Raw genomic sequence first — 15,791 nt, 5'->3', positions numbered from 1 at the left:
GGTCCTCTGGTGGCTGTGACATTTTGTGTTCAGACATATTTTAACTCATTCATTTTACAGAAGAAAATTTCTTGTTTTGCTTAAACATTCTTGCAACATCCACAAAGATGAATAGTCAGATTCAGTGTGTTTTATAACTGTGATGAAGGTTATGCCTTGAAGTTAGCAGGAAATTGGGTTTTTTTCTTGATATTTCATAAATACTGTAGTTCTGCATTCAAGGTGACAAAATACATTTGAACTTTTCCAAACAAGCCTGTATAAATTGTTGTTATTTTACCATGTGTGCAACCTTATTGAGAAGAAGTTTTATAGTGTAACAATGTGTATCTCTTGAACTCATTTGTTTCTTTACACAAAGGCTTGTAGTAAAGATTTATCTTTAATGAGCCAGTGGATTCCTTTTTTGCTGCACAGAGTAAAGTCCCTGTGCTGTGCCAGAAGCTTACGATTATGGATATATACCCCTGACTTGCCTCAGTTATTTTTCAGCTTGTAATCAGCATACTTTGAAGCCTTTTAAGTGTTTTATCAAACATGTATAACTGAAGTATTGCTGAGGGTGACATGTAAACAAGATGTAAAAAATTGTGACGATGAGCAGTTTTGATGTATTTCACAGTGACCTATCTGTTGAGCCCAGAATATTGGTGAGTGCAATGTTGCAAGCAAAAAGCTGCATCGCTTCAGATGTATTACATAATGACCCTCTGTTATAGAAAATGGACAGCGTAATGGACAGAATGGTCTGCAAGAATCTCATGAAGGATGCTACGATGTCATGGTATCACTGGCCAAGCTGGGCGTCATCATGGCATACTTCTACCTCTGTGACAGGTAATGTAGCCAGGTCCCTTAGATTGAAGCCTTTTTCCCCCATTTTCACCTTGTTACACAGATTGACAGAACAAACCTCTAGCATGACAGAAGGCTGAAAAAATATGAGCAGTGCCCTACAATAACTGTTCTCTTCTAAACTGTCATAATAACAAAAAACAAAGGGACATACGATGTTTCTTTATAATGACTAAAGTTTATTGTATGCATGTACAGTCAGGCCACGTTAATCCGGACACTTCTGTTTTTCATAAAAAATGTTCGGATAGTGAAACGTACGGACTACTGAAACGAACTTTTATGAACACAACTACAGTAGAGTTACTTCCCTTTGACATGGCAATACAAAAACATATGAACGTATACAAGTTTCAAAAGATTTTATTACCGTTTGTAGACAAAATAACTTGAATATTCATATAATAACAAATGCTTACAATCATGTCTGGATAGATTATACATATATACACATAACAAAACTCACTTGTGAATGAAATCTACAAGATAGTGTCAGTTCTGAATGATGGAGCTTTTTACTTCGGATCAGGCAGTTTTCTCAGTGCTTCTTGGAGATTAAGCTTCTGTGGCCGGTCGACACTTGTAGTGGGCCTTGAAAGTTCTCATGATGCCAGCATCCATTGGCTGAATGTGTGATTTGGTGTTTGGGGGCAAGAAATTAACTTTCAGTTTGACACTGGCACACTTGTGACTGGCAGTGGCAGCATTGTCACAAAGAAAGATCACGTGTCAACCACGTGATTGAATCTGTCTGTCAAATGATCATAGCCAATCACAAAACATATCCGATGTCCAAAATTGTGCTCTTGCCGATAGAATGTCCGAATTCTTGACCAAAATGTTTACACATAAGATCAAAACTGGCTTTAGGGTTTTCTCTTTGTATCTACAAATTTCTCTTTTTTTGTGCGGCAGTAATTTCACATCTTTTACCCCTAGGGGCAGGACTTGCCATTATGACTGACAAACGTCATCTGATCTCATTTTGACACGATCAATGTTTTACACAGGAAGTAAGCATGACAGGTATTACTCCAACTAACCAAATGTGAGACCTACTAATTGATCAAAATCACAAACTAACAACATGTTCAACTCGGAAGTGTCACTTAACAATTACCACTGAATGGGGCTCATGGTGTGAAGGGATTATCCGAACCTTTTTGATGTACCGCTGGATTAATGAAGCAAAACTATGTGTAATTAGCTAATCTGTTACCGCTGATTAACGTCCGGATACAGAGAGTGAAGCACCGGATTACTGAATCAACAGGTAATGAGTTTACATAGTAAACAAGATTGGTTTCAGCTAGCTATTGTTCGGATATCGCGGTATTCGCATCGTCGGGGTCCGGACTAACGCGGCCTGACTGTATACTGATTGCACAAGACTCCCAAACCAGTTTGTCACAAATGTTGGTTATAAACATGGTTTACTGTATATTATCATGTAAGATGTATGTATAACATACTCTTCATGAAGGGCCTTCTGTTCCTCTCTGGTGGAAGAAATGGCAGTTTATGAAAATACAGCTGTGGCCAAGTGTGACCTGTTTAATTGTTCATCATTGTGTATCATTGTATGGGTACATGCTTGTTGGCATGGTAGCATGCAACACCAAGAGGTGGTCTGTTGTTACGAAATATATAGTGTTATCATAGTTAGAAGTAGGACGCGTCATTTTTACGTGAAGATAATAATCATGAAAATATTTACGTTAATATCAGTCATATGATTTCACTTCCAGGACCAATTTCTTCATGAAAGAAAACAAGTACTACACTCATGTGAACTTCTTCCTCCCGTTCGCCTATGTCATGATTCTCGGCTTCTTCTTTACTGAGAAGACGGACAAGGTAACAAGGAGCAAGCATTTAGTTGACTATTTATGTGACCAGTCATCAGGTTGATTGTGTTCAAACTGAGTCAGTTCTTTGTGAAGCCCACTCCTGGTGTCCCCCACCATGATACTGCTGTAATATTGCTAAAAGCTGCATAAAAGTTAAAACCAAACTCACTGATTGCTTATTTCCTGCAGTCTAATGATGGCTAACTTGCTCCCTTAAAATCTAACTTTAGAAGGCCTCATTTCATGTAGCAACCTTTAACAGGGTTAACCTTAACAACCACTCTTTAACATTGCACTATGGTTACCTTAGTGCTTGATGCAAGGAGGCTCTGATCAGTCCTCAGTCGGTACATTTGAAGTCATGAGGTAGAAAAAAAGATGTTAGTGAAATGAGCAGAGGATATCTTGAACTAAAAACATTTTTCTAGGTCCTTGGAATTCTTAAGATTTTGTTGTGTCTTGGGTCAGTTTTGTGCAGTATGTACATAAATCATATAGTTCCGAAGATCCCCATCTAAGAACTTTAAGTGTTGCTTACAAAAGAATATTTTTGGCTTTGTATAGATGCATTTATGCCCTGCTAACAAGGAATACACTGTAGAGCAGCAATTGGTATAGAGAACTTTGACAATGGGCCAGTTTCAGGATTATTAGCCATTTTCTGAATTCAGAAAGCCACTGCCTTTGTATCAATAGCAGACTTCACAATTTTAATGGGCCATTTTTTATTCTAATGTTCAAAATGGCCCATGGCCCCTGCCTTTTTACCAGTCCCTGGTACCAGCAGGAAGGGTATTAGTTCTGTTTGTTTTGCCATCAGACAGCTGTCCTTCACCGAGACCAGACTGATGAGTGGAAGGGCTGGATGCAGCTGGCGTTTCTTATATACCATCTTACAGGAGCAAGCAAGGTGAGAAAGATGTTCAAGTGGAGAAGGTGCTTATTTTATGTTTGAATATCTTTTGTAATTTTATCACTATACCTGTCCACTATTATTTATAGGGTAGAATAATCATGCTTTGTGCTGCAATGGCTGGGTTGTGTTCTTCAATCTACCTTTGCTTCCAGTCAAGACCTACGAAGATCTGGTTAGAATTGATCTTGAGTAACCCTTGCTCACAGACTAGGTTGATGTGCGTCATCATTGGTCAGTGCTCATGCTGTTGATCACTGGATTGTCTGGCCCAGACTTGATTATTTACAGACTGCAAGCTATGTGGACTTCAACCACCTAGCTGGAATATTGCTGAATGCTGCGTCAAATTAAACTCACTCTCACTGCTTCCAATCGGACGTTAATGATTTGTGTACAAGTATTGCTTTGCTTTCATACACAGGACATATGCCCAAAGCACTAGCATTATTACCCAGTCATTTGATCAGAAGCAGGCTTCCTGTGGGGCAAGAATGTTAACAGTCATCCCTCTGGGTACCCATTCACTGCTGGGTGAACAGGCATATTTTGAGAAACTCACTTCCCTCAAGTGAGAAAACATGTGTTACATGTATTGTTATGTTGTTGTCCTTGAAACTCTCTGGTGTCATGTACCCGTTAGGGTCTCAGGGTAAAATAGGCCTTTAGCAACCCATGCTTGCCATAAAAGGCGACTATGCTTGTCGTAAGAGGCGACTAATGGGATGGGATGGTGAGGCTCTCTGACTTGGTTGACACTTGTCATTGGTTCCATATTGTGCAGATCGATGCTTGTGTTATTGGTCTATGGATTGTCTGGTCTAGACTTGATTATTTACAGACTGCTGCCTATAGCTGGAATATTGCTGACTGCGGCGTGAAACTAAACTCACTCACTCTGGAGTCATGATGAACATGTTTACCCATCCAGGGCTTTGACTATAGCCATGTGACTGTTACATACTCATAGTTTTACAATATGGCTTTCTTATTAAATGAACTTAAGGTGGTTGGGTGGTTGGGTAGCCTAGTGGTTAAAGCGTTCACATGTCACCCTGAAGACCTAGGTTCAAATCCTGCATTGGGTACATTGTTCGAAGCCAGTGTCTTGCCTCCCTCACCATATCACTGGAATATTGCTAAAAGCATCATTAAACCTTACTCCCTCTCGTGATTTCCTTGCAGGTGCTGCCAGTGTACATGCACATACGAGTGTTGGTGTCATCCTACCTCTTCCTCACTGGCTTCGGGCATTTCACCTACTTCTGGCACAAGGGGGAATATGGGCTAGTGAGATATTGCAAGGTAGGCCCCTCATAGACTCTTTTTGCATCAGTTGCCATCTTAACAATGTTTGAACACATCAAATGAGACTACAGCTTCAGAGATTATTTTCATAAACTGCTTACCAGTCATTTTATCTCATCATTTCTTGTAGGATTTGTTTCAGCAAAAATCATTTGGATGTACGAAAAAATTAAGTACCTGTTTGTAATATATCTCCTGATTTGACACTGTAAATAAGTCCCAAAATGTATGAGTTAATAATGTTTGTGCAAAGCAAGAAATGTTTTATGCTGGGTGCTTTTCGATAGTGTTTTCATGAGTGTTCAGGTCATTCACATGTGATGTATCTGAATTCAATAAGTCATTTCAGATATTCTGGAATAAGGGCACTGTTTGGCATTGGTATTTATTTTGATATCATCTTCATATAAATATTGTTTTGCCATGTGTCAGAAGCGTATATATCAAGAATGAATTTTTTGCCAACTTGTTCAAAATGAAATGTGGGGGGAAATTGGGAAAACAATGCAACATTTTCTTTACTTGCATCAGCAGAAAACTTAAGCTTTTACTTCACAAAGGATACACACATAATAGATTAGACACTAAGGTAATTGGTAAGAATAGTTCATGAATCTATACTGTAACACTAGCTACGAATATCGGAAAACATAAAATATGAAAAGACATGACATGAAGTGTTTTTTCCCCTTTAATACACTTAAATTTTTCCCCAAACTGTCTATGGAGCAAGGAATATAAACCAAAAATCTGTCCTGTCACAACCACGACATAACATTTGTAGAGAGGCTTACTGATAGTTTGTGTTGTTTAAATGTTGTTCTGCACATGTGTTGTTTGCTGTTTGTCATTGCTTATATCATCAATTGCTTTCTTTAGTTGTCATAGTGTTTTTGCAGCCTAGTTCCTGCTGTAATGTTTGTCAAGCAAAAAGTATTCTTTTCTGCTTAGATTCTGTTATTATATTAGCAAGTCGCAAGTTGATGTCATTCTTAGGACTGAGAATGGTTTCTTATGAAGACATGGTACAGCAGACATGTATTTCAGTCAGTTAGTGTGAAGCCATGCCTAACGTTTCAGAGTCAAGGTACGGACGTACATTCCCTTGTGAGGAAAGCTTTGACAAAGGTAGTTATGCTTGGCTTGTTAAGTATTAACACACTGACAAGTTACTGAACGATGAGCAAGTTTACATTTTACTATTGTGTTCTGTCTCGTGGCTGTTTCGTTGTCACTACTGATTGGCCAAATATTGTAGAACTCAGATTGAAATCTGGTATAATCGTTGAGTAACAAGCCACTAGTTCTAGTCCAGTGGTTAAGCTAATCAGTTCATTTTGAACTTGAAAACTTGAGAAGGTGTCATCAATATTATTACTCCTTCATTCTAAAGCATGGGTTTAACCCTACTGGGGCATGGTGAGAAGACAAGCGCTGATCATGATATTGTCACTAAAAATTCCTTGCTCCCTTCCAGTAGCTCACCTGTGTGATGGATACATGTATTATATTGCATGCCTTTATTACCCAAGAAAGTAATCCTGTTATACAATGGCATGATGCTATGAAACTTTGTTACTACTATTTGACATGTTTGTGTTTTAAGCCATTTCCTGATTTTTTCCTTGGGTAATAAAGGTGATTCCCTTGAATTATATTCACTCTCTCAAGAATTAATGCTATATTTCACTTGCAAAAGCTCATCATCAGTTTGACTCAAGAGAGGTGGAAACAAGTCTCAATCATTTCATTTTATTTCTTGTTTTCTTTCCCCGATCTTTTATTATACCCTGTCTTATGTAACTCCTCCTGTTTATTCATAAGCAGCAAGCACTTGCACTCATACCTGTGATAGATAACTAAACACCCACCTTACACCATGAGACCCTGTAGGAAATAATTTGTGGACTGGATGTTCCCATAGAAGGTTTATTATAGTGTATCAGTTTTAGAGGAAAAGCCATTTGGAGACCAGCTGGCTGTTGGTTGCATGCTTTGCCATTGATCTTTGGCTGTGGTGTTTGATGAGAGTGTTTCAGTCTCGCTAACTCAGACACTGTGATATTTGATCCTAACGTTTCTCGGTACTGTCAAGCTCTTTATGATGTTGTGTGACACTGATGTAACAACTTTGTTCTTTAAGTGAATGGAATAAGGTGTATATGGAGACTGTTAATGACCTCTGTTGTTTCTGAAACTGACAACTGAAATCATATCCACAATTTTCTTATGCTAAATGATGAAGGATATCATCCCAACCCATCTCCACTCACTCCCAGAGGTACTTGAAGAGAACCATCTTGAAGGAGAGATTGTCCTGTGTTTTCTTGTTTGAAAAAGGACAGCCCTCTGATACCACCCAAGGATTAGAACATGGTATGGTGGCCAGCCAAGCACAGGATATCATGAATGTATCTGATTTTGCTCTTCTGTTGTTGGGCTGTTCCTTTGTAATACTGGTGTTCAGAAAAACTGAAATAATCAAAGCTTGGTGGCAATTACAAACGACCAGGCAATCAATCTCATTATCTCATAATCAAACACGAATGATTTTGGAAATACTGATGTAGTCTTTGAAACACTTGACGATCGGACTTATCGGAAAGTTCTCAGGGTCTGAAAAATGTTTAATTGTTATAATGTTCTCTTCAGTAACTGAAAAGTCATAATAGAACATTTCTTGTAGACTCCAGGAAGTTAATGTACATGATATATTAGTCATCTCACTAGCAAGTTGCATCATGTTATACTATCTGCAATAACAACCAGAATTGCAAAATCTGAAAAATGACTTGAACCAATGTTTTTTGATGATGGATCGGTTGTAATGACCCTGTCATCAATTATGAGATTTCAACCAATTCCCAAGACGACTTTGTAACCATGCTAACTAGGTCATTGTCTTTCTGGGTTTGTTGTCATGACGATAGTGATGTGAACACACTGGTGTTCTTGTAGTCCTAACAAGGTTGTGAACTTTGTGATCCTCTTGTTGTCCACAAAAGGGCTGTTATGGTCCCCTTTTAACCTTGCTTGGACTCTTGTGGCCCTGACTTGCTCGTTTTCATGTAGTCTTTCCTGTAGTTTGTGGTCCTTTACTACCCTTGTTAGAAAGGTCATGAAGGTGATGGTTCTCTTGTAGTCTTCCAAAGAAAGTAGTGGATGCTATGGTTTCTTTGTGACCTTACTAACAAGGTCATAGACGTGATGGTTGTCTTTCAGTTTAGATTGTTTAATGCTTGGCTTTGGTCTGTTATAGTCAGTCTTTGTTTTTCTTTTGCAGAAATAGGTTTGAACATTATCTGTTTTGTCAGCAAGGAATTACCTCTTCATGCCATTTATGTACAAAATGTAGGTGTGGTCGTGTCAAACATGCAGCTTGACAAGAGACATCGGACATCATCATAATTGTGTTCATATATATGTCTTGAGAACTATTTGTCAGTGTATTATTACTTTCAGTATGTGTATTTGGAAGTTGCATGAAACATACTTTATATTGATTCTCTATATAACTCCCAAGTCAAGTTCAAACTAGGTCCTCAAATTCTTATTCAGCTTGTAAGAAGCAAATGAGGATCTCGATAGTTGCCCTTACTGGCTTGGTCGATGCCTTGTCTTGGCACACAGAGGGTTTTAGATGCTCACATCAACCACTAACACAATAATTTAGGCTAATTTGTTTTCCCCCATAACAAATTATTATCTCTTTCGTGGACTCTTTCTCTTTCCTGACGCCCATATGTTCACATGGTGTAATATATGCATATGCTTAAAGCGCATCCTCTGTCAATATGTTTTGCATCCAGTGGCACTGACTACTGCAAATACAATAACCACATTATCCTCTGAAGTAATTTCTCTTCATTACAACTAATGTATTTGAAGGTCATTGCTTTTGGGGTCTTCAACTAAACTAAATATTTGCGTGGGATTAGTATGATACTTCTTGTGATGGGCTCACTTACAGACATAATAATGGAAGTAGACATGTTGCAAGATGCAGTTCGTTCCATGAATAGTCTCAAAATTCCCACACTACACCTTCCCATATTTGAAATCCTTTCCATTATAGAGGATAGTTTTTAAAAAAGTAACTGCATTGTTTGTACCAGTTTCTGGTGTCTAAAGGTACACTCATATGTCATATTGTGCCATATTGTGCCAATTAGAAGTCACATTGTAACAACAACACCTTGACAATGTGTATTGTCTAATTCGATGGAATCACAGGTACACATGAATTAAAGCATGGACAAATGAAAATAGTAACATATGAACCTGTCAGGGATGGAGAGGTGGATGGGGGTGGTTAAACCATTCACCTGTAACACTGAAGACCCAAGGTCAATTGAGCATATGGTTACAAGGTGTCAAGTCCATTTTGGATGTGACCATGGTGACAATGCTGGAATATTGCAGTCATTATGAATCTTCAGAATGCACATTATGATTCACAAAATGAATTTGATATTCTGAAATGAAATGGGCATTAATAACTTTACTAAAAAAAGGAGGAGCAAATTAAAAAAAATTAGTTGCTGTTTTCAGGCCTTGGTAAAGTGATTTCACTGAAGCAAACATTGATTATTCTAATTCCTTAGTAATTCCTTATACTAGACCTAAAGATCTGTATAAATGCACTGTGGCTGACTTGAACTTAATGTTCCATCAGTGCTCTACTATAAGGGATCTTAGTGTACTGTGACTTTCATTCTGTTGTAAGGTTGTGAAACAATCTGCACTGTACTTTATCAGTTATTCTCTCAGTTTTCAGCACCAATAATAATAACAATAATCTCCTGAAGGTTTCTTAAAGTTTTGCATTCAGGGTTGGACCTTCTGAAGTTTTATCACCTATTTCAGTTTGAATGACTCCATCTCTCCATAGTGTTTGTTTGCTGTTTTGAGTTTGTTCCGTTATTTTCCTTTTTAACTTTTCTGTGCACATATTGTTCAGCTCGGAACTGAAAAGTGGAGTATTGTTCTGATAACTGCAATGGCTACAGGACACCCATCTGTCTGTGGGAGTTATTAATTCTGTTTTCAACTTTCTGTTGACACTATTATTTCTGATGTTTGCTTGTCCATAAACTGCCTTCATCATATTCATGCCCCGCTTTTGCCCTAATATGACATTGCTGCTATTAACACTTTTCCAATATTTAGTTCATGCTTGTGGAAACATTTCACAGAAGTATTATCACTTCAGTTTAAAATCATTCAAACGTGAACAAAGAAACAGTTATTGACATCATTCATTCCCAAGATTGAATGAAAGAAAGAGGTAATAGATGCTTAAAGAATTCATTGAACTGACCATGATGGGTGACAATGGAACATTTTCTCAGTTCATCATGAAGATATGTTCCTGAACGCCTCTAAACCTTTATGGATATGTTCAAGTGCAGTGTGATGGGTGTAAGTGATAAAATTAGACATGCCTTATATTTATTTCTTATTGCAAAGCATTTCAAGCACTGAAATAAATAATTTGAACACATAGTATGTCTTTTGTTACTTGGTGTACTATGAATGATTTGAAAATTTAGTTTGTGGATGTTATTGTTTGTTCATTATTAACTAGTGAAGTAAATAACATTACCTTTTAATGTAACTATTAGGGGAAGTGCTAGTAATTTCACATATGCAGTGTTCATATTAATGGAAAATATATTTCCATTTTGTCCTTTTGAAAATCAAGCAAAAATGATATGCAGTATTGGATATAAAACCGAGCTAATAAATCTTATAATTAGATGTCATTCTGGAAGAGTGTCTTTTGTTAGGATAGCAAATATAACAAGTAAAATATCATTCCTATAATATATTCTAAAACTGTAAGTTATACTTAACGTTAAACAGTAATTGATACCAGCAATTTTTGTTTAGGACTTAGTGACTTGTTTTTCAGAATGGTTGTCGCCACTTACCCTTCTATTGGCATACAAGAAAGAACAGCTTGCGTCGGGTTCTGGAAGTAAGTTTTCTTTCTCTGCACGTCCCTCCTTTTCGCAGTTTCATCTCTGGTAGCAACTTCTATGTCATGCTTCCTTTGAGTTTTCATAGTTTATAGATATTAATACGTAGTGTAGTATCATTATGTTTTGTTTTAAATTTTAGATTTTATTATTTTAAAATATTTTGGGAACCTTAATTCTTGTTTAGAGTATTGACCAATGGTTGCTGCAATAGGTTTTAAGCAATATAATGTTCAAACATGAATAATAACGGTTATCACACACTTCTGTCAGATGATATATGATTCTAAATATGTGGTGGTGTGCGTTATGCTCATGTTGTTTTCAGGTATAGTTCTTTGGCAAAGCATCAAAAACATTGCTTCTCAATGGTATAATATGGAGCGAAAATGCTTTATTATTAAGCAGTAATTATTGTTTTGTGATCATGCTTGTACGGCAGTCAAGAATAAGGCATTGTTTGAGATTATTCCATATGAAACTTTTGTAGGCAATAAATGGATATATGTAGGGATAACCTTTGATTCCAGAATAGAATAGTCCACAACTTTCCAAAAATCCTTGTTGTGAGATTGTTTTGAAAAGACCATATATTCTCAAAAGTAATCTGTTCGCAAGAGAATTACTTAAACTATATACTTTTAAGTGTTTTAGAAGAAAAAGTGGAAATCTATTCAAAGTTTGAGTTTATAATTTTTGGTGTTGTAGCCAGTTAATTATATCCAGTGGAATGCGATTCAGTCCTTAAAACATGAATGGAAAATCAGGTCATGTCAAGTTCAAGGCCATTACTAAGTTTTAATTTTCATGGAGGGAGGATCAAAAGACCTTGAATAGTATGTCAGATATTTTGTTCACACCCATTAACATGAGCTCTGAATTAGCCTGTCTAAACAATGTGGAGCTATCTGACAGAGAGGGGAGGCAGTCGTGTGTAGTCTAATATTTTGTATTTTTCTTTGCTTGTTGTTTAACATTGCACTCAGCAATATTCCAGCTGTATGGCAGCATTCTGTAAATGATCAACTCTGGACCAGTCAGTCCAATGATCAACAAAGTGAGCACAATCTTCACAGTTGGCTCATGTGTCAATCACAAGTCAGCGAGCCTGACCACCCAAACCTGTTGGTCGCCTCTTACAACCATGGGTTACTGAAGATCAAATCTAAGGGCATGATGTTAACTATATTTGCGATAGGTGTTAGTTAAAGTTTTAAAGCAAATTTGTTGAGCCACGGTAGCCATTTTTCAAACAAAACACATCTTTTTTAATGGATCTTTCCTTATTTTTCAAATGAGTGATTATGAAACATAAGACAACATCTCTTGCCATGGTTGTGTATGCTTAAAAAAGTTCTCCTTAAAATGAGAATAATATACAAGTCCTCGGAACAGAATTTGATTCTCTTTGGTTATCTCTTTATTAATACCACTCTTGTGATAGTTTTAAAATAGCATTCATCAACTGTTTTACCTGTACATGATATGTGTCTTGGGCCTGAAAAGTGCCCTGCTGAATAAGTTTAAGAGGGAAACCAGTTTTCACAACTGAGTTGGACAAGTTATTTTTCAGAATAGTTTCTTATGTTGATAATACTTGGAAACAATGAAAAACAGACAGGTAAAAGTGACCATAAATTGGAGACTTCAGTCAGATCTGCGTCTGTGTCATACTGGATCATAGCCATTCTGTTAATACATTGTATTTATTCTTCATGTAAGGTGGTATAATGAATCAGCAGGACAGTTATTGTAACAGGAGAATGTTCACCATCTCACTGACTTTGATATTTAATAACTGGTCAAGAAAAAGCCCAAATCATAACATACAGTATGTATGGTATATTTCCCAACCTTTTTTGCTGTGTTTAGAGTTAGACTTTCAACGCTATCATGTGTTAGTCTTCGTTTTGTGTGGCTTTGTGTTTGTTGCTTCATGTGTCTTGGCTTCTGTCATGTTTTACCCTGTGATGTAACAGACTATGGATTCCTATTGAAATAGATTCATGCAGGCTGTGCTAACTACCTACAGTAACTAAAGTCTTGTCTTTTACCCTCACTTGCAGCTGTTTTAATGTGAACAAATACATTTACTTCACCCATGGAGATTCTAGGATTGAGTGAAATATAACACACAAGTATTTGCGTGTGTGTATTTCGGTGCATCCAAGACAGTTGTCAAAAGCTGCAGTGTTGAAGCCATTAATATATCATCAACATGATCAACGAATCAATGACGTTGTCCGTATTCGCATTAATCTATTTCTTGGTTGGTCAACACCCTGCTTGTGGGAGTGACAGGTAAATGTATAGAACTACTTAAGACTCACGATTCCACATCAAGTTATCCCATTGTCTTATATACTTCAAGTCAGTTCTTCATTGCAACTCTGGCCGTCTCTTTCTTTAGATTAAACTTATCAAGATAAATGAACATATGTTTCTTTCTTTGTTTGTTGTTTAGTGCCGACTATATGGCTGCATCTGTAAATAACTGACTTTGGACAATCCTAGGATCAATATGAAGGTCTGGGATAGAATAGGCCTTCTGCAACCAATGCTTGCCATAAAAGTCTACTGTGCTTGTCATAAGAGGCGACTAACGGGATCGGGTGATCAGGCTCACAGACTTGGTTGACAGATGTCATTAGTTTCCAAGTTGCTTAGATCGATGCTCATTTTGTTGATCAATGTATTGTCTGGTCCAGAGTCAATTATTTACAGACTGCCAATCATATAGCTGGAATATTGCTGAGTGCAGTGTGAAACTGAACTCACTAGGATTAACAGTATGAGCATCAATGTATGCAGCTGGGATACAATGACATATATCTACCAAGTCCGTGAGACTGATGACTCGATCCCGTCAGTCGCCTCTTATATCAAGCATGGGTTACTGAAGATAAATTCTAACACAAATTTCCATGGGTCATATGAATAGGAATGAGCACTAATTGACCCTATACCATTCCCAAAAAGTAGGGCATATTGGATTCAGGATTCACAAGATTGATTAAATGCAGAAGCCAAGGAGGAAACAGATGATAATGATAATAATAATTCACTTATATAGCGCCTAGTATCCATCTGACCAGTTGCTCACTGGACGCTCTAATCAGAATCTGATTATCATTACCCCGGATAACCCAAGCTGCCCTCTTAAGCACTAGAAGGTTATAGTCACAAGACTCACCGGGTACCCATTTTCTGCTGGGTGAACAGAGGCAAATTTGAACAAACTCACTTGCCTAAGGTGAGACCACATGTTTCCCATGTGCTTCCTGTCTTGGTGAAGAGAAATAAGGGAAAATGTGATGATTTATTCCATTCTTTTGTATATGTTTCATCTGTATTGATGTATCTTACTGTTCCTCACATGCATTGGCATTGGCTTGTAGCATGCTCGCAAAATGGAATATTCCCTACTTTTGTTTTAGGCCACAGCATTGCTTATATGGCATGAATGACAGTTTTCTCCAGATTTATTTTAAATTGTGAATCATGTAAATCATCTAATCCTCATTTTATGACACAATGTCAAGTTCTCAGCAGAAAATAGATTTTTTCTTTGCAATTCCAGTTATTGTCATACTTCATGGTTTGTCAGGCCAAGTCACAATTATTTACAGACTACCATTATATAGCTGGAATAGTCTTGTGTGCAGCAAACTGCATTTTGACCTAACAGAAGACATAGGTAAATGATTGTTGATGGAACTTTACTATGGCCATTATTCCATGTTGAGGCTTCAAGGATATTTTGGACTTGGGGCATTGCTATTGATTGTGTGTTGCATTTGTCCTGTAAATATTCATGTTGGGGGCCAAGCAGTGTCAAATCACGGAGAAGGTAATAAATTGTGAAGTTCATTATATATCAGTAGGATATTATCTTTGTGAACAAGTCAGGTGATGTAGACTGACTGTGTGGAACATCATACAGAGCTCCAGATAAGGCGTGTATTTGCGTATTTTACTCGATAAAAAACACATTTACTCAATTAATTACAAATCTGGGAGTACAAAAAATGCATAAGAATCACTCAAAACCCAGTAGGTCTATAATACCTGGCATACTTTAATCAGTTAACTAAATTGGCTTGTGTATGATTTGTCATGGCAAGCAAACTCGACAGCAGCATTAGTTAATTGTAGGCGATGCCTATATATACATATGCTATTATATAGCTGTAGCCACTGTCCGGGGTTTACTCTAAAAGTCACATGACTTTCATGTTGAGTATTTAGAAATGGCCGTCAAATGTTTGGCAATATGACAATCACTAAAACCTTTCAGTCTATTGAGATGTATTTATATTTATATATTTAGTTTTAATTACCCAATAAGGATAAGAAACCGTGGAAAAGTACTCAATTCTTTAAACGAGTGGGAAAATGCAAAATGCAAGTTACTCCTCAAAAAATGCAATTACTCATTCATAAACAGACATGGAAATAAGTACCCAGTTGCTTGAAAATTATCTGGAGCTCTGATCGTATACAGGGTATGTGCAAGTTGTATGCATGTAGAATAAGGCAAAATGACAATGACATTTCATATGGTTCAATTCTCTGAGATGGGACTCAACCCCAAAGAATCCGTACTTTACAGAGAAATGTAATCCCAGATATAACATGTGCTGCCACATATCGTTTCATTTTCATATTTTTATATGAACTACATTTACTTTCCTTATTCTTGACCAAGTCACTTGGCCTTCAGTAAGCCATGCTTGTCGCAAGAGGCAACTAACAGGATCAGCTGGTCAAGCTCGCTGACTTGGTCAACACATGTTATCAGTTCCCAGTTGCACAGATCAGTGGTCATGCTGTTGATCACAGGATTGTCTGGCCCAGACTTGATTATTTACAGACCACCATATA

The 15,791-nt window shown here is 37.2% G+C and overlaps 1 protein-coding gene across 3 annotated transcripts in view; it reads left to right on the top strand.

Annotated features, from left to right (window-relative positions):
* LOC137297739 (N-acetylneuraminate 9-O-acetyltransferase-like) overlaps positions 1 to 15,791 on the top strand; it is a 43,175-nt gene that overhangs the window by 20,224 nt on the left and 7,160 nt on the right. Inside the window, exons 11-16 of one of the 3 annotated variants that reach the window (XM_067829681.1) lie at positions 720 to 837; positions 2,604 to 2,712; positions 3,526 to 3,615; positions 4,804 to 4,923; positions 6,007 to 6,054; positions 10,841 to 10,906. In XM_067829681.1, coding sequence (XP_067685782.1) covers positions 720 to 837; positions 2,604 to 2,712; positions 3,526 to 3,615; positions 4,804 to 4,923; positions 6,007 to 6,054; positions 10,841 to 10,906 — 551 coding nt within the window. The remainder of the gene's footprint in view (positions 1 to 719; positions 838 to 2,603; positions 2,713 to 3,525; positions 3,616 to 4,803; positions 4,924 to 6,006; positions 6,055 to 10,840; positions 10,907 to 15,791) is intronic. The other 2 variants (XM_067829682.1, XM_067829683.1) reach the window with 2 other exon arrangements.

This window comes from Haliotis asinina, chromosome 10, assembly GCF_037392515.1.
Source record: "Haliotis asinina isolate JCU_RB_2024 chromosome 10, JCU_Hal_asi_v2, whole genome shotgun sequence".
Lineage (NCBI taxonomy): Eukaryota > Metazoa > Mollusca > Gastropoda > Lepetellida > Haliotidae > Haliotis > Haliotis asinina.
The sequence above is the reverse complement of the archived record's forward strand: the minus strand, read 5'-3'. Positions and strand labels throughout refer to the sequence as shown.